The sequence below is a fragment of the Coregonus lavaretus genome, assembly GCF_964263955.1.
Source record: "Coregonus lavaretus genome assembly, chromosome: 32".
Taxonomy (NCBI): Eukaryota; Metazoa; Chordata; class Actinopteri; order Salmoniformes; family Salmonidae; genus Coregonus; species Coregonus lavaretus.
The window spans coordinates 18,414,693-18,439,428 of record NC_140019.1 but is presented as its reverse complement, the minus strand read 5'-3'; the positions used below and the strand labels follow the sequence as shown (position 1 = coordinate 18,439,428).

Sequence of the window (24,736 nt, the reverse complement as noted above, 5' to 3'; positions counted from 1 at the left end):
GCTTCCACCTTTTAAAATATGAGGATGATAATAAGGTAAATGTGTGCTCTCAGGGATGCAAGCGATGCCTATACCATGGAAACCAGATCCTATGTTTCACTTCACCGTACTCAAGCGCACCAGGATGGAGTGGCTGTTTCAGTACATTTTGCTACTGTTAGGGAGAGGTAGTGAAACCGTTGGAGTGTTCAGGGTCTGCAGTCTCAGCCTTTTTTGCAAACTGAGTTTATGAAGTGTTTTAATCCCACAAGGTTCTTAGTAGCTCAATGGATGAAGTGTGTGCAATTATTCTCTTCTAATTGGCAAAGGGCTGGAAGGTTTGTCCAGAAAGTTGAATGGAATGGTACAAGGAGGATTTTATGAATCATCTAGAAGGATAGGAATCCACCTGACTCTCTTAAGAAATATGTGCCCTTGATTAATCGATTTGACCGACTAGACTGTGTGAACAATTCCTGTCGGATAACAAATCCTCTGGCCAAGTTGCAGGCGTAGACCCTGGCAAATAGTCCTCGGTCTCTTAAGGTATCATAATCGACAGCATTCAGGAGTGGCTCGGCCTGTGAATGATTCATAGCAGGCATAAATAATGGAGCCTAGCAGCCAGTTAGCAGCTGCACTTCGAAATAGTAGTGGCCTGAAACACAATCGTTTCCCCTGTAAACTATGTGTTTCACCTGCACCACACCGGGGCGTCTGGGCCTGAGTGACAGGTTGAGCAGGGGAACGAACCAACTCCTTCCTCCCTCCAGACCTCGCTTCATCTTCCTCTGATGAATTTTTCACCAAAGCCTCTTTGATATCTCTCCCCCAGGGGAGCTTGGGTAATGTAAACTATAATTATTTCTCACAACTGCACTTCTTCTCTAATTAGTTCACTCCTCAGAACTGGACCGTGCATTATTTACACATCAAGAGGACACGGGTTGGAAGATAAATATTCATTGTTTGTTGACTTTGTCGGGTCCCTCGGCTCTGCAAGTGCTGTCGTCTCCCGTCTTGTTTTTATATGGTAAATGGCGCCCCGGTCGGGATAGCCGGCGAGGCCCCTCGTTAGGTCTTGTTGTCCAATTATCTGTACCCAGGGTCAGATCCACCTCATCCTCATCCCAGACAGAGACCCAAACCACTGAACATCCCAAACCACTGATTCAGAATCAGATTAATAAGCGGTCAGCGTGGAGACACGTTGTAATCATAGTCTTTTGAAGACTGTTCTTGGTTTTGGACAGCGTTAGTAAACATTCCATTTTCATCTGGCTTTGGAATGTGTGAATGAAAATAGTTATAGCTCAAGTCATCAATAAAAAAGATCTCAATTAATTTGCTATATGTTAAGCCCCTCTCTGTCAAGGCATCTTAAAGCCTTTCCTACTGGGTCATCTGTAATGGACTGCAGCTCTTGAAAAGGGTCTGGATGGTGGCATTTGTTGGTAGTTCCTGCATGCGGCTTGTTTCAGAGTGGATTTGCAGGAGCACGTGAGGTCTGTTTTTCCTGGCATAAATAGACTCCTGTATCTCCCCCCTCTTGGTGGTCCTGCGACCTTGAAGCCCATTGTCTGCATAGTAAATGCCTGTGGGGGAAACTTGGGTTGGTGGATGTGACGCAGCTGTTCCTTTCCCATTTCAAATCAAATCAAAGTTTATTTGTCGCGTACTAGGGCTGGCCCCATTTAGTCGACTGGTCGATTGTTTGGTCGATAGGCAGTTTGTTGGTCAACCAAGATTGTTTTTGTTGACCAATGGCAAATGTAAATCACCATCCCTGTGAATCTTCTCAAAGTATTTTTTTCTTCGCCTCAAAAAGCAAGTAAACTAAGTATGTTTTTACATCCATTGAGAATGACAATAGTTCCTCAACGTAGCCTATTTGAAAAGTCTTTCCAGCTCTCCCTTTCGATTACCACTCAGCATGAAAGGGGAAAAAATGTCATGCTCTGATCTGGTGGAAATGTCATAAAAAAGGTCTACCTGATTACTTCTTATCCCTTGCGCAAATAGCCTACAGCTGTGTCTGTCTGTCCGGAGCTCACTGGCACAGGACACTCTGAGGGCCCAGAATATTTTATACAATGTTGCAAGTTTGCTAGCACAAGCTTCAGGCCAGACCCAAGTTAATAGTTGATACAATGTTTCAAGTTCCTTGCAGACTGGCCATGCAGAGCTAATGTGATTTATAGGATATTTATTTTTTATCATATTTTCTACCTGCGTGCTGCAGTGTTTTTATTGGTTGGCTTTATGTAGGCTATTTTTTTTACATATTGGCAATGGCAATAGAAGTTACTTTTAGATTTGTATCATTTTCATTTAGATAGAATTTTGATGAACCACATTACATTGATTTTGAGATATGAAGACTATTATAAATGTTTTTGAAATATGAAGACTATTATAAATTAAATGAAACTGTTCCACGAAAATATGCATATGAAAATCATAACTGGCACGCAGATCAGTAGAAATGGTATGATAACTTGGCACTCCAAATGGAAAAGGTTGCCGATCGCTGGTGTAGCGTATTACCAGCAACTTCGGGAGCTTAATGGCAGAATCTGTGAAGGCCAGCAGCAGCGGGCAGCGATAGGAGGAGAGTAGGGAACAGGTTTTTTTCTTCTGGATAGGCTATATTGCTCTCTGGCTCCCTCTTTAGTAATTTGTGTCTTCATTTTTAATTGCAGTGCGTAAAGCATCAGACAAGCTCAGTAGCCTACATATAGTTGATTTTATTCAAACATAGGGTGTGTCTATATATGGAATAATACACGTTAAAAAAATTTGACCAATCAATTGGTATACAGATTTGCAGATGTTATCGCAGGTGCAGCAGTGCAGTTTCTAGCTCCAACAGTGCAGTAATATCTAAATGCTTATGTTTCTAGCTCCAACAGTGCAGTAATATCTAAAAGCTCCAAAAGTGCAGTAATATTTAAATGATTATATTTATAGCTCCAAAAGTACAGTAATATCTAAATCCTTATATTTATAGCTCTAAAAGTGCATTAATATCTCAATCATTATGTTTCTAGCTCCAACAGAGCAGTAATATCTAGCAACACAATAACAATACACACATGATCCAAAAGGTATACAGTGGGGAGAACAAGTATTTGATACACTGCCAATTTTGCAGGTTTTCCTACTTACAAAGCATGTAGAGGTCTGTAATTTTTATCATAGGTACATTTCAACTGTGAGAGACGGAATCTAAAACAAAAATCCAGAAAATCATATTGTAATTAATTTGCATTTTATTGCATGACATAAGTATTTGATCACCTACCAACCAGTAAGAATTGCGGTTCTCACAGAACTGTTAGTTTTTCTTTAAGAAGCCCTCCTGTTCTCCACTCATTACCTGTATTAACTGCACCTGTTTTAACTCGTAACCTGTATAAAAGACACCTGTCCACACACTCAATCAAACAGACTCCAACCTCTCCACAATAGCCAAGACCAGAGAGCTGTGTAAGGACATCAGGGATAGAATTGTAGACCTGCACAAGGCTGGGATGGGCTACAGGACAATAGGCAAGCAGCTTGGTGAGAAGGCAACAACTGTTGCCGCAATTATTAGAAAATGGAAGAAGTTCAAGATGACGGTCAATCACCCTCGGTCTGTGGCTCCATGCAAGATCTCACCTTGTTGGGCATCAATGATCATGAAGAAGGTGAGGGAACAGCCCAGAACTACACGGCGGGACCTGGTCAATGAACTGAAGAGAGCTGGGACCACAGTCGCAAAGAAAACCATTAGTAACACACTACGCCGTCATGGATTAAAATCCTGCAGCGCACGCAAGGTCCCCCTGCTCAAGCCAGCGCATGTCCAGGCCCGTCTGAAGTTTGCCAATGACCATCTGGATGATCCAGAGGAGGAATGGGAGAAGGTCATGTGGTCTGATGAGACAAAAATAGAGCTTTTTGGTCTAAACTCCACTCGCCGTGTTTGGAGGAAGAAGAAGGATGAGTACAACCCCAAGAACACCATCCCAACCGTGAAGCATGGAGGTGGAAACATCATTCTTTGGGGATGCTTTTCTGCAAAGGGGACAGGACGAATGCACCGTATTGAGGGGAGGATGGATGGGGCCATGTATCGCGAGATCTTGGCCAACAACCTCCCCTCAATAAGTGCATTGAAGATGGGTCGTGGCTGGGCCTTCCAGCATCACAACGACCCGAAACACACAGCCAGGGCAAATAAGGAGTGGCTCCGTAAGAAGCATCTCAAGGTCCTGGAGTGGCCTAGCCAGTCTCCAGACCTGAACCCAATAGAAAATCTTTGGAGGGAGCTGAAAGTCCGTATTGCCCAGCGACAGCCCCGAAACCTGAAGGATCTGGAGAAGGTCTGTATGGAGGAGTGGGCCAAAATCCCTGCTGCATTGTGTGCAAACCTGGTCAAGACCTACAGGAAACGTATGATCTCTGTAATTGCAAACAAAGGTTTCTGTACCAAATATTAAGTTCTGCTTTTCTGATGTATCAAATAATTATGTCATGCAATGAAATGCAAATTAATTACTTAAAAATCATCGTCTCTCACAGTTGAAGTGTACCTATGATAAAAATTACAGACCTCTACATGCTTTGTAAGTAGGAAAACCTGCAAAATCGGCAGTGTATCAAATACTTGTTCTCCCCACTGTATATATTATTTTTGGGGTCTATTGCGCCTCACCAACCCACATCAACCCGCACAGCGGCGGAATCGACTGGAGGACTGAATAAGACTGAATAGAGAGGCTCAGGAGAAAGCAACTCGCAGTTTAGTTTTTATGTCTGGCAAATAATTACCATAATCACTGTCAACATTAATGGAGATTGCAACGCTGGAGAATTCAAACCCGGCTTTTCCATATTTATAGAAGCAATAAACAAAGAATGCAAAGGGAAATGTCTGTTATGATTCAAAGTGAACACTGTTTACTGGCATTGAAATTCATATTTGGGTAAGGGGATGAGATTGGATTGTGGAGTATGAGTGGAAATGCAATATTCCTGGGTTAAACACAATTTGACACCATAATGTGTATGTGTCCATCTCTATTTATCTTTCTCTCCCTTCATCTCTCTCTCTTTCATTATGCTGAAAGAAACCACAGAATGGTTTTGGGTAGTGTAAAACACTAATAAGAAGTGTGTATCTCCAGGCTTTAGTTGAACACTGTCTGGACACTGTAGACGTGTGTGTAAAAACATAAAACAGCGCCCTCTGGATGGAACTGTCCCTGTCTAATGCATTGATAACTACACTCTACTTTTGGCATCAAACTACCATTGATCTCTACACTTGGCATCAAAATAAGACTATACAGAATGGGAATATGAAACACTTGACATTTCAGTAAGTCTCCTCTCCCCAGCCCTCTGCAGTTTTAAGAAGAGGGGGAGAATGATCACTCGTCGCTGTGGGTGCATATCTGTCAGAAATGCGAGCAGGACGTTTCGTGGTGAACCTAACGGCTATAGCAGGCGTTGTTTGGCACTGTTTTCATGGAAATGGTGGTGTTTTTCTTTCTCTCCAGGTGGAAATTACGCTCCAGGACGTCAATGACAACCCACCTGTTTTCCCGAACGATCTTCTTGACGTGACCATCGAAGAGAACATCAGTGATGGCTTCAAGATAATGCAGCTAACAGCCACAGACGCAGATGAGGTAAAGTCTCCCAGGATTGGCCTTTTCTATATTCTGTCTGTACGGATGGCTATTTGAATGAAATGCTGGCAGATAACCCCCGTCCCCGTCCCCGTCCCCGTCCCCGTCCCCGTCCCCGTCCCCGTCCCCGTCCCCGTCCCCGTCCCCGTCCCCGTCCCCTATGCCAGAGGGAAGGATCAGCCAAAAGGCAGCCATTACAAAAAGTAAATGTAAAAGGCATACCGTCGTTATCTCTGTGTTACCATCAAAATTGATGTTTTTTTTATGTACATCTTGACTAGATTTGGTGACGTACTTAAATGTAAAGTGCTCAACCTCCTAAATACATTATATTGCTCTTATCTGCATATAGGAACTCAGAAATGAAAATCTGGAAATGAGCAGATGTGACCCTCTGTTAGGGGATTTCTTACAGAGAAAAAAGAAAGTGGCTGCAGGTAGAAACTTAGTTTCCAATATCCCCCCCAAAAAAGAAATCTGTCCAAATCATGCGCTCTGCAATTATTTTACCAAGTATCCGACCATAGCCACTGGCGTAACGCAGTTTGATCAGTCACATTCCACACTTAGCTTCCTAGTACAAATGGAAATTTAAAAGGTTTATTAATGACTTTTTGGAGGGTTACTGTCAAAATTATTTATTAAGTTTAAAAAATAAACAATCAATGAAGGGCGCATGGGCCTCCAGCGCTCGTGGGCCCCCACGCCTTGCGGAGGCTGCAGGGGTGTCTGGTACGCCAGTGACCACAACTTGAAGTTCACTTGGAGCAATCGCAGCACTTTTGCTTTCTCACACACACACACACACACACGGTCCCCAGCGATCACGTGTTTTGACGTTACCTGAGATGGCTAGGGGCCATGGGTGTCACCGAGCCCTGAGGAGAGCGGCTAACGATTGGCTCCTCGCGCCGGCCAGATTGTCCCTCTGCGGCCTCTGTAGTTTATATTACATCACTGGCTTCGCCCTCGATTAGAAAAAGGCTCCATCTTTCGCAACCTAGGCAGGATGTGGACATAAAATCCAGCACTGAGCGAAAAGCAGGTCCTCCCTGCATCTCCAAGGCCTGCGGTTCCTTTCCAATGAGACAGGGGAACTGGATGGAAATAACTGGGGCCATTGTGAGGAGGGATTAGTGTGTGAGAAAATGTGGACTCATACTTAACGTTAACTTCTGAGGCCACACGTTTTTATTACACAGCTGTTACCTCACCAACCTTGCCAGTTAGAATGTGAGAAAAATCATGCACAGTCCATTTCTGGAATGGTCATTGTATTCAGAATAGAACATTGACTGTAAATCCTGGAGTCAGATCAATATTTTGACTAATAGGGCGTTTTAAGTTCGTTTGAGTAACTTCTCTTGGACTCAAGTGAACTTGAACTTGGAGCTCTGATCTTGAAGGATTTGATATATGGTATTGAAATGGACTTGGACGGTTTCTGTTAGTTTCTTTATCACTTTTTCCTCATTGTCAAAATCAAAGGGAAGAAACACTTGAGCTGTGTTCCAGTAGTATTGAATAGCTTCCTTCCTTTGCCTCCTCTCCATGACCACTGATCCAAAAGTACCTGAAAGGGAAAAGCAATATGATGAAACCTATCCAGTCATTTTACCTATTATGGGTCATGAAGGAAATTAGAGTAGGAAAAGGCACTTGTTTAGAGTATTGGGACACAGCCTCGGATGTAGTTGCACTCAGATATGATCATTAAACTGAACTCCAGATAAGGCCGGCCAATTTCTGCCCACATCCTAACGCAGGAAACGTAAGTTGCACTGACACTAAGCGTATGGAACGCATTCAGGCCCTGTTCAGAAATCCACAAGTGATCCACGGAGGCGTTGCCAAGTGTGGCAAGCTGTTGGCCAGCTGACTGGCTGAATTCAGACATCATAATGATCCCATCCAATTTAACAGTGCTACATGTGGGATTCATGTGTGAGCATATTAAAATGCTGTTTCTATGCATCCGTTTTCCGCTACACCCGAAATGAAGGGAACGGTTGCATTCAGTTTGGAAAAGAAAAATAATAAAGCTTTGCTCTCTCCCGTAATGAAGGCCTCTTTTGGAGAAAATGGTTCTCACCTGATTATTTGAAAGAATATAAAAAAACGGCACTTTTTGGAGAGAACGTTCTAGTTTTATTAGCATTCTGACATAGAGTGGAAAATATGCAGGTACCAAAAGTCTAACTAAGAAAAGTCTCTAGAACAATGGGTGCTAAAGAAGCAAAACAACAACGTAACAGCCCAAAATAGTTGCTACAAGACAGTTACTATAGCCTTCTATGATGTACCCCAAATGTAAATACACAGTCATTTACTAAATCAACAGCCCTACGGGGGGGGAACATAACTTTCAAAGTCCCTTCTTTTGGTGCTGTGCATCACCTGAAAATCTAGTTCTTAAATGACTATCAGTTTAGATTGATGCATTGTAAATAGAGGTATGATTATAGCTTCTCAACACGTTGCTGTGATTGGACTTTTAACACCTGTCTTGTGATTGGCTCACATGGCCTAGTCGTGTTTCAGGAAGCTCCGCTTCTCGACAGCTCTAGGAGTCTCTCTCTTCACCCCAAGCTGCTGCTGCTGCTGAAACTCATCTGCTAAATGAGTTTCCTTATGCCCAAGTCTGGCCCGAATCCTGCCCCCCCCCCCCCCTTCTTCCCACTGTGCCTTGGGACGGCTGTAAACTAGTCAGTCTTTTTACTGGGGAAGGTCAGGGGGAGACGATGGACCCCCTACTCCTCTCCTCCTCTCTCCATTTGGTCCCCCTACTCCTCTCCTCCTCTCTCCTTTTGGTCCCCCTACTCCTCTCCCCTCTCATCCCCCTCCTTTCCCCTCTCCTCCTCTCTCCTTTTGAACCATATCAGATAATTAATTAGCAGACGAAGGGTGTCTAGTTCCGGTTTGCAGCCCAGGTGGCTGATGGGAATCCCAGATCCAGCATTCTGATGAACACAGCCTCAATCTGACCTCTCACTAAAAATGAGAATGGGCTCTCTGGAATTGCAATGAGGCTAACTCACAAGGATGGGGTTTTTGTCCTTGGGAAACTAGTAATAAACTATTACTACTTACTAAATGGGAGATACATCAACTTTATTTTATTGCATCAACTCCATTTTATTGTATATTGGCAAGATCAAAAGTACCCTTGAAATCACCCTGAAATGAAAGATGCGTTTAGCTTTTGACCAGTCTGTTGAAAAGTAGTAGCTTTTGAAGTGGACTTTCTTCCTTCACTTAGCATCAGACATCAGGAGAGAGTCTTCTGCTCTGGTATTGTCCTCAGCACAAACATCAATGTCAAGCTCTGTCGCCACTGTTATTCAGTTGTCATACCACACTCAGTCCTCTACTCCAATTGCAAAGGACCACTATGGCTTTCACATGTGTACTGGGTTGTACTTGTCCAAGGTATCAAGGGATCTATTAGTTGCGTTTATAGAGGAACTCTATAGCCCCAGAGTTCAAACACCAAGAGTACGGCCCAAGAGAATATTGCCATTCAGCTCCTGTGAGTTTTTCTCTTATTCTCCCGTATGACCATTCTATTTTGAGGGGAGCTTGCTAAGTGATGCGTTTGCAATATATTTCACTCATTGAGATTTATAATATAATCATGTCTAATATATTAGCCCTAGAATAAAGTATTTGATTAAAGTGTGAAAGCACGCAGTGGGTGGTTGTGAACATTAATTTCACTCTTACAAAGAAAGTAGTATGACGTCCCTCTCTCTCCCTTCAGGACATTGACTAACCATAACCCTTAACCCTATGTTAATCATCACATTCTCATGTTCAAGCATCATAATAAAAAGTCTACACTGAATCTTTCTGCCATTAGAAATAACCAATTATAACCGTTTGTATTTCTTCAGGGTCCTAATGCTCTGGTGACCTACACCATTATCAGCGGTGCCGATGACAGTTTCCGGATCGACCCGGAATCGGGGGACCTGATCGCCACCAAGAGACTAGACCGGGAACGTCGCTCCAAGTATTCCCTGCTGGTTCGAGCCGACGATGGAAAGCAATCTTCAGATATGAGGCTGAACATCACTGTCAGTGACGTCAACGATCACACGCCGAAATTCTCCCGTGGAACGTACTCCTTCGACATTCCCGAGGATATGACACCAGGTAAAAGGCTTACTGTGACATGGCGTTGCTTGTAACTGCTAGGTTCTTTCATGCTTACTCAGTGTGACAGGTCCCAAATTAATTTCTGCTAAGTTTTATGCCATTCCACTTGAATGTGGTCTATCTGTATTTAAAATGCTTTTAATGCAGGACGTTTCTCTAGTTAGCTAGGTCAACAGAGACTGTATGTATGTTATTATTCATACCTGTATATTAAGTTAGTTAAACATCCTGTGTTGTGTGCTTATTCTATTTCCAGGTAAGAAAATTACACTAGTCACTCAAAACATTTATAAAGTATTTATAACGTATAAATGGCAATCACTTTAGATTAGGGACTGCAAAAATACTTTAATTATGATTAGTAAATGGTTTATTAATGTGGGAGTAAATATTAATAAATGGTGAACACACAATATATATATTCCTTTTAAATTGTTTTTTCCGAACCATTAAAATAAAGTGTTACCGGGACATTGAATCTGTTCATCAAACTGTGGCACTTGGAAATATGAAATATGTTATTTTTGTTCAATATGGCAGTTGAAGGAGTTGGTATGCAAACGTGAGGGAATCCCAATCCAAAAACCCTCTCAAATCCTCACTGTCTGACTGTCTGCTTCTTGACTTGTCAGGCTCCATCGTGGCGGCGATCCTGGCAAGTGACTTAGACTCGGGGGTGAACGGCGAGATCACGTACTCCCTGGAGGAGGATGACGAGGACGAGACCTTCCTGCTCAACCCCGTCACGGGGGTCTTCAACGTCACGCGGCCCCTGGACTATGAATCCCAGCGGTACTACATCCTGACCGGGAGGGCCCAGGACGGCGGTGGTCAGGCCAGTGCGGTCAGGGTCTACTTCAACGTCCTGGACGTCAATGACAACCCGCCCGTCTTCAACACCACCTCCTACAGCACTTCGGTCACCGAGAGCCTCCCCCCTGGCTCCAGTATCATCACCGTAGGGGCCAGTGATGCAGATGACGGTATGTATGTCCCTTCTGTCAGTTGCTGATTTCCATAATAGGATATTCTGCCACAGCAATGACGGAAATGGATGGTTTACGAAAAATGCAGGTGAACATGGTTAATATAGCATGGCCCATAACTATTTTTCTATGACACAACACCTGTAATGATCATGCAGTGAAGGGAGTTAGCTAAACATAATATTAAACCATACATTTATTTTCAATTTTTCATTCCTGTCACATTAGAATCATCTTGTGAAATACGGTCCACTAAGCCTATAATCAAGTGGCTTGAGGTATTCGTCCATTTCAGGTGGTTACGGTTAGACTGTCTTCATGCTATTATAACAGCCCTGCCGTCCCTCTGACTGCAATTACCACTCCGACCATACCAGGCCTGATGCGGTTACTGTGACCCACATTCCTGAGGCAGAAGCCTGTTTTGTGTCTCCCAACGGCAGGCTTCCTCTCCTCCACTGTCCACTTGCTCTCATTGACCCTCGTTGTCGATAGTCAGTCAGCGTTCTCTCAACGTTCTCTCTCTGTTATCTCAACGTTCTCTCAGCATTCTCTCTGTGTTACTTCAACATTCTCTCAACGTTCTCTCTGAGTTATCTCAACGTTCTCTCAGCGTTCTCGCTCTGTTATCTCAGCGTTCTCTCAACGTTTTCTCTGTGTTATCCCAATGTTCTCTCAGCGTTCTCTCTGTGTTATCGCCCCCCACTAAACATAATTGTTAGCACTTCCAGAAGTTCCTCAACCCTTGACCCCTGTAGACATGGCTGTAAACTAGGGATAGAAGTAGACTTGGCCTTTTGATAAGGGATTACCTGTGTTCAGTACACACGTCTGGAGTGTTGGAAGGTGCCGGGCCGCTTTCCACATGAATACCCCAATGACTTGAATTACAGACGCTCAATTTAAGCTCGTTTTCCCCCGGCTCCAGGGCAGGAACGAGGGTTAAGCTGGATTTCAAGGTCTAATAGTTTTCATTTGTGCGGTTTCTGTAGTTAGTTATTTAATTGAAATGAATGTTTCGATTGTGAGGGAAATTCCTAAATTGTAGAACGTGGCCTATCAGTAAAGGAGGTGATTTTAAGTTGCTGTGCTGTTTCTCTCTTGAAAAGGATAGATTACACTGCATAAAGGCATCCTCCGTTTGGAGGAAGAAATTGGAAGGCGGCTGAGACAGTAGTTATTGTGAAGACATTAAGACAATATGTGGAAATGCATGTTGATAGCGAATATAACATTCTAATTCAGACATGCAGAACAGTCATATCTAAACAACCTGGCATGAACAGATGTCAGTCCAAATGATCTACACTTTATTTGTTTTAGGTACAGTGCAGTATATTACATTACATGTTCTCTGGGCTATTTTAAGGTAATCTAATCCTACCCCTTCCAGATGAATACTTCTCGTCTTGAAACAGAAGGGTCCATTACACTGTAACTACCCCCTACCATAACAAACAGCTGAAGCAAGCACACAAAGCTTCTTCAGAACTTCACATTTTCTAGTACAAGTAACTAACACAAGGTAACCAACTCCAAATCTATTGCTATGGCTTGTCTTCCAGGTCTGAATGCCCAGCTACTCTACACCATCATATCGGGAGATCCTCAGAGCCAGTTTGACATCACCAAAGCTGGGGTACTCCAGACCAGAAAGGCCTTGGATCGGGAGGCCCAGTCCTTCTACAACCTGGTGGTCATTGTCCACGACCTGGCCCTCGCCCCCATGACCCGCTACACCAGCACGGCCCAGGTGTCCATCATCCTGCTGGACGTCAACGACTGCCCGCCAACCTTCACCTCCCAGAAGAGGACCTATATCCAGGAGAATACTCCAGTGGACACGGTGGTCTTCACGGCCCAGGCCATTGATGCAGACAGCGGGCCCAACAGCTACGTGGAGTACTCCCTGAAAGGCCCCTTTGGGAACAAGTTCAGCATAGGAACTATCGATGGAGACGTAAGGCTGGTGGGCGAACTGGACCGGGAGGAGATGTCCAATTATACACTGACGGTGGTGGCCACGGATAAGGGCGAGCCGCCGCTGTCTTCAGCCATGGATGTGACGATGCTGGTGCTGGACGTCAACGATAATACGCCCAGTTTCTCGCAGAACATCTACGACGTCGAGATCGAGGAGGACACGCTGACGGGCACCGACGTTATCCAGGTGTTTGCCAGCGACGCTGATGAGGGAACCAATGGGCAGATCCGCTTCTCCATCGCTGGGGGCAACATCAACTCAGATTTCAGGATTGACTCGGTCACCGGAGTGATCTCGGTGGCCAAGCAGCTGGACAGAGAGATGCGGCCGTCTTATTCGTTGTTGGTCCAGGCAGCCGACCGCGGAAGCAGTCCGAGGGTGGACCGCGCCATGGTCAACATCGTGCTGTTGGATGTGAACGATTGCCCGCCGGTGTTCGAGCTCTCTCCTTACTCTGTGAACGTTGAGGAGAACGTGGGGAGTCTCCCAAGGAACATACTACAGGTCAGTGTGGTCTTTCACTTTGTCAATCATTCTAGACGATCATGGTCAAACATTATTGACATTTCTGGACTGGGATTTTAAGTCTCATAAACAAAGCACTAATTCATATGCCAGGCCTAAGACCTTCAACGAGCTAATGGCTTAACTACATTTGTAGGAATATTAACCCAATAAGTATGTATGGTATCAGTTTACAAAAACATAAAGCATGGTGGTCATGTTTTTGTGAATTGGCATGGAAAATAGGCGATTAAAACAATAAAGAATGATAGCAATGGGTGCTGCTTGTTTCACTATTTTTTTGATTGCTTTAGAAAATATAATTGGGTTATTACAATCCAAAGTACCAAATTGAAGTAAATGAGAAAGGACCTGTCTCCACTGCAGTGAGCAGAAACACAAAGGACCTGTCTCCACTGCAGTGAGAAGACACACAAAGGACCTGTCTCCACTGCAGTGAGCATACACACAAAGGACCTGTCTCCACTGCAGAGCATACACACAAAGGACCTGTCTCCACTGCAGTGAGCAGACACACAAAGGACCTGTCTCCACTGCAGTGAGCAGACACACAAAGGACCTGTCTCCACTGCAGTGAGCAGACACACAAAGGACCTGTCTCCACTGCAGAGCATACACACAAAGGACATGTCTCCACTGCAGTGAGCAGACACACAAAGGACCTGTCTCCACTGCAGAGCATACACACAAAGGACCTGTCTCCACTGCAGTGAGCAGACACACAAAGGACCTGTCTCCACTGCTGAGAGCAGACACACAAAGACCTGTCTCCACTGCAGTGAGCAGACACACAAAGGACCTGTCTCCACTGTAGTGAGAAGACACGCAAAGGACCTGTCTCCACTGCAGTGAGCAGACACACAAAGGACCTGTCTCCACTGCAGAGCATACACACAAAGGACCTGTCTCCACTGCAGTGAGCAGACACACAAAGGACCTGTCTGCACTGCAGAGCAGACACACAAAGGACCTGTCTCCACTGCAGTGAGCAGACGCACAAAGGAACTGTCTCCACTGCAGTGAGCAGACACACAAAGGACCTGTCTCCACTGCAGTGAGCAGTCACACAAAGGACCGGTCTCCACTGCAGAGCAGACACACAAAGGACCTGTCTCCACTGCAGCTAGCAGACACACAAAGGACCTGTCTCCACTGCAGCGAGCAGACGCACAAAGGACCTGTCTCCACTGCAGTGAGCAGACGCACAAAGGACCTGTCTCCCCTGCAGCGAGCAGACACACAAAATACCTGTCTCCACTGCAGAGCATACACACAAAGGACCTGTCTCCACTGCAGCTAGCAGACACACAAAGGACCTGTCTCCACTGCAGCGAGCAGACGCACAAAGGACCTGTCTCCACTGCAGTGAGCAGACGCACAAAGGACCTGTCTCCCCTGCAGCGAGTAGACACACAAAAGACATGTCTCCACTGCAGCGAGCAGACACAAAGGGCCTGTCTCCACTGCAGTGAGCAGACACACACAGTGTAGTTTGTCTGTATACTGTTCCTACAAGGAAATTATTCTGCAGCTGTGTGGAAACGGCTCAAGCAGCGGTGGGTTGCCACACAATAATATGTCCCTGTGCCAACCTGACAGCACCCATAATGCACTGGCACTCACTAATGAGTTATTTTGGTCTCAAGATTTATGCCCAACCTTACAGCATAATGAGTGGGGGTTGGAAAAGACCAATATCAGATCTGACATTTTTTTTGCACATTTTCGGTAATGACTGTCCTCCCAGACAGATGTTACAGTCTTATATTTTTCTGATCTCTGAGAAAATCTATTTTTACGGTGTCCGTATTAGGATAGCCTCAGAGTCATAAGGAGTGTGTCACTGACTCATCCGTCTCATCTTTGCTCTTTAGGTTATGGCCAGGGATGATGACCTGGGTTCCAATGGCCAGCTGAGTTACATGCTGAGCGGTGGGAACGAGGAAGGAGCCTTCAGTCTGTCATCCAATGGTCAGCTGATCCTCACCCAGACCATGGACCGCGAGGCTAAGGGGAACTACACCCTCGTCATCACGGCAACCGACTCCGGTAAGAACAGCTGAGTGGGCGGTCAACATATCATCTTGAAATGTTTCTAGCATTTCAACACAACAGCATGAAGATGGATAGCGACTGTTTTATTAAGTCTCTTCATCCATTGGTGTTCGAAGTGGCGCTCCTGTGCAAAATGTATACCATATTCAACAAGTTCGACTAAGTGTCAATCATCTCCTTGAAAAGAAAAGAGAGCCTATATCTGGCGAAGGAAGAGCGATGCTCCATAAGATGCATCTGTGTTGCATCACATGGACATAGACCGAAGTATCTTGACATAAAGCAAATATCTCAACAGATCATGGAGTTCATTCACTGTAAGCTACACATTGTTTTGTCATGCAAATGTATATATAGGGATATTATGTTTGACGATATATATCGTATCGTTTTGACAACAATTGCAATATTACTTTTGCTCTAGTTGGCTGTACCAGCACAAAAACTCCAGTATTTTTCTTTCATAGCTTGTTCTCCATCTTCTTTTTAAATAGTGAGCCAATTTGTTTTCAGCACTTTTATTTCCATGACTGAACAAAACTAGTTTTCTCATGGCTCTCTCTTGTCCCTCAGCAGCAGACATATGGTGAGCAATACATCGATTCGCAATAAATTGGAACATCGAATCGCAATAAAATGACAGTATCGAATCGCAATACATATAGAATCGCCAGAATGACAAAACATATCGTACCGTGATAATATCATATTGTGAGGTCCCGGGTAATTCCCAGCCCTAATTATTTCCACACAAGGCTTTTTAAGAATATCCCAGAAACCTTGTTGCAGCATTTGATAGAATAGGGCCCTTCTCTGTTTGTTTGGAGACTGTGGTGGAGCTTGTTTTATCCAGATAAAAGGTTAGGTTGTTATTCCATAGAGGTCAGTAAATGTGCAGTTAAGCGAGTACATGCATATCCTCGTCCGAGCCAAATCACATGGTATGTAAGTTAAGTATATGTTTCTTTGGGCTACTCTGGCATGGCCGTCATGGTCAAAGGGTGGTTCTGTTTAATTCCTGGACTGACCATGTGACCAGCAGTAATGATGGGTATTTTTGACTTGGTATTGACTTTGGTGAGAAATGTTACAGTAAAGAGATCCACTCTTTATAGTGTGCGATAATGTTGGCTAGTGTGCATTAGGATATTGGATTATAATACGCGCTTACCTCTTTGCAAGGTCTCAATGGTGTATTGTGTCAGACCCTGGGTGGCATCTTGCCCCAGTGGTTGTTTTGGACAAGTGCAAAGGGCTTAAAGGCACAATCTGTAACGTTAATATCCAGTCAAAAGTACTGCCTTTGCACTTGTCTTTTAAAACTGTGGCAGTGACAAAGCCATGAAGTGTGACATACAGTCAGGGAAAAAAGTATTTGATCCCCTGCTGATTTTGTACGTTTGCCCACTGACAAAGACATGATCAGTCTATCATTTTAATGGTAGGTTTATTTGAACAGTGAGAGACAGAATAACAACAAAAACATCCAGAAAAACGCATGTCAAAAATGTTATGAATTGATTTGCATTTTAATGAGGGAAATAAGTATTTGACCCCTCTGCAAAACATGACTTAATTCTTGGTGGCAAAACCCTTGTTGGCAATCACAGAGGTCAGACGTTTCTTGTAGTTGGCCACCAGGTTTGCACACATCTCAGGAGGGATTTTGTCCCACTCCTCTTTGCAGATCTTCTCCAAGTCATTAAGGTTTTGAGGCTGACGTTTGGCAACTCGAACCTTCAGCTCCCTCCACAGATATTCTATGGGATTAAGGTCTGGAGACTGGCTAGGCCACTCCAGGACCTTAATGTGCTTCTTCTTGAGCCACTCCTTTGTTGCCTTGGCCGTGTGTTTTGTGTCATTGTCATGCTGGAATACCCATCCACAACCAATGTTCAATGCCCTGGCTGAGGGAAGGAGGTTCTCACCCAAGATTTGACGGTACATGGCCCCGTCCATCGTCCCTTTGATGCGGTGAAGTTGTCCTGTCCCCTTAGCAGAAAAACACCCCCAAAGCATAATGTTTACACCTCCATGTTTGACGGTGGGGATGGTGTTTTTGGGGTCAAAGGCAGCATTCCTCCTCCTCCAAACACGGCGAGTTGAGTTGATGCCAAAGAGCTCGATTTTGGTCTCATCTGACCACAACACTTTCACCCAGTTCTCCTCTGAATCATTCAGATGTTCATTGGCAAACTTCAGACGGGCCTGTATATGTGCTTTCTTGAGCAGGGGGACCTTGCGGGCGCTGCAGGATTTCAGTCCTTCACGGCGTAGTGTGTTACCAATTGTTTTCTTGGTGACTATGGTCCCAGCTGCCTTGAGATCATTGACAAGATCCTCCCGTGTAGTTCTGGGCTGATTCCTCTCATGATCATTGCAACTCCACGAGATGAGATCTTGCATGGAGCCCCAGGCCGAGGGAGATTGACAGTTATTTTCTGTTTCTTTCATTTGCGAATAATCGCACCAACTGTTGTCACCTTCTCACCAAGCTGCTTGGCGATGGTCTTGTAGCCCATTCCAGCCTTGTGTAGGTCTACAATCTTGTCCCTGACATCCTTGGAGAGCTCTTTGGTCTTGGCCATGGTGGAGAGTTTGGAATCTGATTGATTGATTGCTTCTGTGGACAGGTGTCTTTTATACAGGTAACAAGCTGAGATTATGAGCACTCCCTTTAAGAGTGTGCTCCTAATCTCAGCTCGTTACCTGTATAAAAGACACCTGGGAGCCAGAAATCTTTCTGATTGAGAGGGAGTCAAATACTTATTGCCCTCATTCAAATGCAAATCAATTTATAACATTTTTGACACACGTTTTTCTGGATTTTTTTGTTGTTATTCTGTCTCTCACTGTTCAAATAAACCTACCATTAAAATTATAGACTGATCATTTATTTGTCAGTGGGCAAAGGTACAAAATCAGCAGGGGAACAAATACTTTTTTCCCTCACTGTAACTATACTGATTTTGTTTGATTTGTTACTTACAATAGCCTCAAATTCAGAGATTTTGATTATAATGCTTAACTAGACAATTCTAAACCAATTATGATAATTATTGTGTTCCTTTTTATAACTTCTCCACAAGTATGCCATTAATTAAAGCCCTGTCAACAAATCCAAAATATTTTGATAGAACATTTTGGAAGTTTTACCAATGAAAGTGCAGAAAGAGGGATTTGAGTAGAATATAAAAAAAACAGAATCATAGTACAGTTGAAATTACCCTCCAGCGTTATCTAAAAATGTTTAGGCTGAGGCTAAGACAGGGAAGGAAATCGTTATCCCATTTACTATCTGGCAGGACGTCTTTAAGGTAGATGTTGAAGACTGGATCCCACTTTACCACTGTCAAGTACAAATCATTTGAACACTTTAATTTAACTCTTTGTTTAATGCAAGACCACTTCTTAAGAAGTAAGTTACAATAGTTTTGGAAAGTGTTTTAATTTCACAATTCAGAACTAGCTGTCTTGCCAAATTGATGATGCCTTTGGGTGACATAAAGTAGGCCTATGATTAGTTATGCTTAGTTAAAATATAGTCGATGTGTGGATCATGGAATGAATTCCACTTAAGGGCTTGTTTTGCTCCTCTGTCTTGTGACTGCCACTCTTTCAGGGCCTGTCTGATGGTTTCAACGAAGGTAAACTCATTAACCGGAGGCTGAGTGGAATTTTAAGGCCAACTCTGTTGAGTGAAATCTGTCATGAATTGTATGGAAACAAAAGAGCTCTCTGGTCCTGATTCTCATAATGCTTCCTGGCTGGGGAGCAGGGAGTTTGGCACGCTCCTGTCAATGTTTGGAAATCTGGACTCCGGCCTGAAATGTGGCACAAATACAAGCTGCATAAAGGTGTTTTACAAGGAGGCTTGTTGAAGGGAAACTAGAAGATCAGATCCGCTTGCAGTGGAAAGTTGTTGGCATAATTTCTGAGGGAAAAGTGTGACCAAAAGAGAAAGATAACAGGACTGTGGAGTCCCAGGCAACTGTAATAGCTATATGGGTTCAACATCAAACATCTGGGATCAACTGAAGGTAAATCAGATTTGTAACCCACTGCCACATAGCCACATACCAGCACAAGTTATCCCCCCCATAGAAAAATGTAGGACATAAAAAAATCTGAACACACACACACACACACACACATAGACATTGGACACTGACACACGTTACAATATGTTGGCAATGAGTGATACTGGAACTGTTTTACTCGGCCACCACAGTTTCAAAAAACACATTTTCTGTATGATATGTTGGTAAGTTATAGTAGCAGCAAGCCTTGAGTATGCATCATTAACTTTCATAGTGTTGCTTCTCACAAAACAGGGATTTTAGAAGGCCATATGTTTACAGTGCAGTTCATGTATTAACTCAGCAGTTTCTAACCATTGATGCAACCTGAATGCATTATACATGCATTCATTTAGGCTGTCTAGGGAGCCATGCTCTGTTGTGAATGCTTATAGCACAATTATAATGCACGATAGACTACTGCCTTTGTGTAATGCTAGATGACACTGAAAGTTAACAAGTTGTGCTCACCCTCATACTGTAGAATTTCTCCATTGTCTAGTGCACGTGCATGTGGTGAGAACGTCCCCAGAGGAACATTGACATGCACCACGTTTGGTCCCATTTATTAAAGAGGAGGGCACAGTAAATCCCCCGGCCCATGCCTATGGCGGTGGTTACCGTCGCATAGAAATCCTCTCTTTCACATCTCACCATAAGGCCAAAGTGTGTGTACTTTCTCCTTTTCAGGCCTAAATGACCGCTTAGCAGATAAAGGATTGTAATGAACGTCCCATTTGAAGGCAGGATCTTTTATGTTGTTGAATGGCTTCTCGTGAATCTGGTCTGTAAACCTCCTAGGTTTCTTAAGTATTTCCAGCATAGGATTCATCCCTGTTAGCAACAAATTTGTCTTGGATTCTAAATATTGCTTTTTAAAGAGGTTTTGGAGAGATGTCTCATCATGCCCCTTCTGTGCTTGACCACATTACTTCCGTGCTTGACCACATTAGGACTTAGCTCAGTAGAAGGATTTCAATGGAAAGTGAAGCTAACAAAGTTTGGAGAATTACTGATATGTGTTGTAAAAGCATAGCAGGGACCTTGCCAAATCATTGTCCAAAGCTGGCCACAATAAATATTTAATGGGGTCCATTTCTGAAGTCCTCTCCAAGGCAGACTAGTGGCAACACAAGACGAGGCCAAATAAAATATAAGGTTCCTCAAATGAACTTTAACAGACCTGTAACATTCTAGATCAACTCTTAAAAACCGTCTCAGTAACAATGTGGTCTTGCAGGAGCTTTTTTTCCTATGACTCTTTTTCCACTCCTGGTTTCTAGTCTGCTTAACAATTGCGGGAACTTAATGTTTGTGTAAATAGCTTTAGTGTCTAATAAGAAGAGGTGGTGTGGGTTGAATTATTAGTGCTTTGCGGCAGCCAGGAGATCCACGTTTTAAAAACCGTGGCTCTCTGTGACCCTGATCCGGTCTTCTCAACCATGATCACATCACTAACACACAACACAGTTAATATCAAATTAGCGATTTGCTGCCACAATAATGCCAATACTGTCTTCTAAGCTGTACGCCATAGGCATTGAAAACTAGTTGCATAGATGGCTCTTCTTCAGTTGTTGTTACTCTTTTTCACTTTTGGAAACAGCAGTCATATTGTCGTTTGCACTTAGATCTATTCATATGGCTATGTGACGATACAATGAAAAAACATGTCATTTAAAAGACCTGTGGGCCTACTGGTTGACAACAATGTCAAAACCATTGAACAGTTCAGCAAATAAAAAGCGCCATGGTAATAAAAGCACAAAAGGCAAATCACTTCATAAACTCCCAGTACATGCCCTGCAGTAGGAGAAAATGGCAGTTTGTCTATGAATGGACTTTTCCTGTCTGTCTGCAAACCGCCAACCCCTATTCATAACATAATGGGGGAAAAATATGTCTAACCATTCAGACATGGCACTCCATAAATAACTGGAAGCTCTATAACATTTTAGGTATAATTTGATGAATACTTCTGAGATTGCTGTATTATTAGAAATATGTTTTTTAAACGGGGAGTGGTCTGTTGTGTATAGCTGGGAATATCCTCTTATATTCTCTCACTCATTAACTGTGAGAAAAAGCCCTGTTTACTTTGTTACGTTTGGCAAACGCAGCAGTGGGATAGCTCGCACCCTACACACACAGCTTCACCATCCGCATTCAGGCGTGTTGGAGTGGGCACATTAAAATGAGCTTTGGTCGCAAAGCAACAGGTTCTCAGGAGGAGAAAAATGTCAATGTCTGGCGAGATGGTGGCCAATTCACTGTGAGTAATGATGTGTTTTATTTACGCTGTCCCAAAAGAACACAATCTAGCCGCTGTCCATAAAGCGTAATTAACCGTTTAGCCTTAAACTCTCAGCCACAGATGACTGTCAGATAAATGTACACATTCATCCATCTTCCTAAGTCAACCTGTCCGGAGCTTCCAACTTTAATGAACCCCAGAGTTTGGACAACGATGCTATTGTTCTGATGAACCAGGGTGTTCAACAAGAGATCACTCAATGATTTTGAAGGCAGAGATTATCCCCAGTGTCAGTAAAACACCCAAACCTAGCTCTTACCACGGCTCAGATTGGCCAATCCCTGGAGGACACAACAACCTTTCTCAGGGGGATGCAGCCATTTCCTCCAAATCAACCCCCTGCACAGATCTCCATGTGTGGCATATGCTCACCAACCAGCTTCAGATAGTTTAATTGTAATTATATGTCTTTTGTACCCCCTCCAGCTCTGAAAGTATGGCCCATGCCACCTTTTCCAGGGCTAATGTGATTTGTCCTCTGGTAATGTACACTAATAAGGTTCTTAGACTCGGCCATATGTTTATGCTAGACAATGCTTACTGGGGAGGGCTTATGGCCGGCTTACAGGGAAAGCTGTCAGTGTGTGTTTAAGACCGAACAGGCTGAGCAGATGGAACACAGCACTCCCAGTGAGTCTTCGGGGCTTGTTATTTTGGACACTTAAGGGTTATTTAGGGTTCTCTCATTCACTCATTTGATCCCACCAATAACAAACCTTTTAGGCGCACAGGCTTAAATGCAATAATTGCATATTAGGGAGGAACTGAACATTGTTCTTCTCACGACCACTCCAGTCTCTTAGGTATAATTTAGAAATATCAAATAGACAGTTATGTTTTGGTCTCAGCTGGCCAAATTGTCATGGAGCGAGCCTAGGGGGAATGCATTACACATAAAATGGTATTGCTTTTGTGATTGAATTAAAGTGGTGAGGAATCCTCATACTGCATTAGTGCTTAAAGTATTTATCTGAGGTGTTGTGTTTCTGCGTGTGAAATGGGCTATGATGACTCAATGTCTCTATCATTGACTTATTTATCCCGTACTGTAATGCCTGCCGATGGAATCTACACGGTTATCTGAATACCATCAGCCAGTAGTCTTGGAAAATAAAAGTTAACTGTGGAGACAGGCCTCTGGTCAGGACTTAGCTTGGGCTTAGCATGTATCAACACTATTGCAGAGCTTGCTGACTCCACTATGAGTCTCGGGGCAATCCTTGTCTTGGAAACAAAGTACCATGAGGTAAAATATTTGCTGATTGAAAGAGCACATTTCTTGTGCCCAAACCCCATTTCTTCATGTTGTAATCTCCAAGACATATTTTGATTAAATATATACACTTTGAGCCAGTCGCCAAACAATGAGTGGCGTTTGCTGGCAAAACATTTTAGAATCACAGCAAAGTCCCCCAAGTAATATATACAATTTATCTCCTAAAGATGTGAGCGGTGTTGTTGATATGTGGTGTGAGGTAAACTGATGTATAAAAGTGTAATCATCAGGACAGGAATGTCAGGTCAGAGCAGATTGTTTTCCTACACTCTTAGAAAAAATGGTTCCAAAAGGGTTCTTCGGCTGTCCCCATAGGAGAACCCTTTTTGGTTCCAGGTACAACCCTTTTTGGTTCCAGTTAGAACCCTTTTTGGTTCCATGTAGAACCCTCTGTAGAAAGGATTCTGCATGGAACCCAAAAGGGTTCTACCTGGAACCAAAAAGGTTCAACCTGGAACCAAAAAGGGTTCTTCAAAGGGTTCTTCTATGAGGAAAGCCGAAGAACCCTTTAAGATTCTAGATAGCACCTTTTTTTCTAAGATTAACCCTGGTGTAAGATTATGCTAATGAGCCTAACTCAATTCCAATAGAGCAGAAGTGATATCTGACCTTTCCAGCTGCTCAAGTGTAGTAAACAAGGTTCAGAAGGTCGATTTCACCCTAGTCTTTTTAGTTGAATCTTAAGTTAAGAAATTTTGAATCATGTAACTGTGCCTCATGTGATGGATAGTCAAGCCTTTTTCCAGTGGATGTAATGAAGTTAGGCCCTACCCTGGAGTATCACCGGAGATGGCACGAAAAAACATGGTGCGGTGTCATACTAGCTCGTAAATGGTGTCAAATACACAGAACTGCTGGTGCAGCAGGAAGAAAGAGCTCTCTGGGAACACGTTTTGCCTATGGAAACAATACTTTTTAACCACAATGAATGGCACCACCACCAGTGCTGCAGACATCACCAGCTCTCTTTCCATGGCACAATTATGTAATTTGTCATATATCGGCAGGCCAGACAATTGTTGCTTGCAGCCAAACCTACTGTATGCCTAGTTCTGCCATATCTCCCCCGGCTCAAGCCATTGGTCACAAGTGGTGGCAACGTTCACCATTCAAGTCAGCTTAATCATTGACCTTGATACTCTGGTTGCCAGATTCAAGTGCAGACTGTTTGGTTGAGATGCTGGCATTTTCAACAGCCATTTTTCTGGAGAGAGCATCCTATTGAAATGGCGTCACCTTCTCACTTTTTTATTCCAATCACAGTCACAATTATTGTCTTGTTATCAATATGGGTGGGGTCTTAGCATTAGATTGGTGTGGGTGGTAGCCCTGTTCTCTTCCTCCCTTACTCAATGTCACAGAAGCAGTGATGGAATGTTTTCTCCTAACCAAAACTATGCATCATCACCATACTTTGCATACTTGTATTTGCACACAGTATTTTATTCCATGATGACTGAATTTGTGAGCCCACAGAATGTAACAAGAGATCTTCTGAACCATGTACACATTATGTACACACAGCAGGTCAAAATGAAGAAACTTGTTATGTGATAGCAGTGATCCCCGGGAGGTTAAGAGGTGGACAGTGGAGAGAGCAGGATGATGTGAGACTGATCCACACAGAAAGATGTGGAAAATACCTTGTTTGAACCTTGGCTGTCAACAAGGGTGAGTTCAGTGCAGGTTCAGGGTGAGA

The 24,736-nt window shown here is 43.5% G+C and overlaps 1 protein-coding gene across 1 annotated transcript in view; it reads left to right on the top strand.

The window, feature by feature from the left end:
• Nucleotides 1–24,736, top strand: part of LOC311107523 (protocadherin Fat 4-like) — a gene marked incomplete at its 5' end in the record, with an annotated part of 91,111 nt that overhangs the window by 42,056 nt on the left and 24,319 nt on the right. The window contains 5 exons of the mRNA XM_084150025.1: nucleotides 5,529–5,660; nucleotides 9,554–9,815; nucleotides 10,451–10,801; nucleotides 12,370–13,292; nucleotides 15,188–15,362. Of these exons, the coding sequence (XP_084006151.1) occupies nucleotides 5,529–5,660; nucleotides 9,554–9,815; nucleotides 10,451–10,801; nucleotides 12,370–13,292; nucleotides 15,188–15,362 (1,843 nt within the window). The remainder of the gene's footprint in view (nucleotides 1–5,528; nucleotides 5,661–9,553; nucleotides 9,816–10,450; nucleotides 10,802–12,369; nucleotides 13,293–15,187; nucleotides 15,363–24,736) is intronic.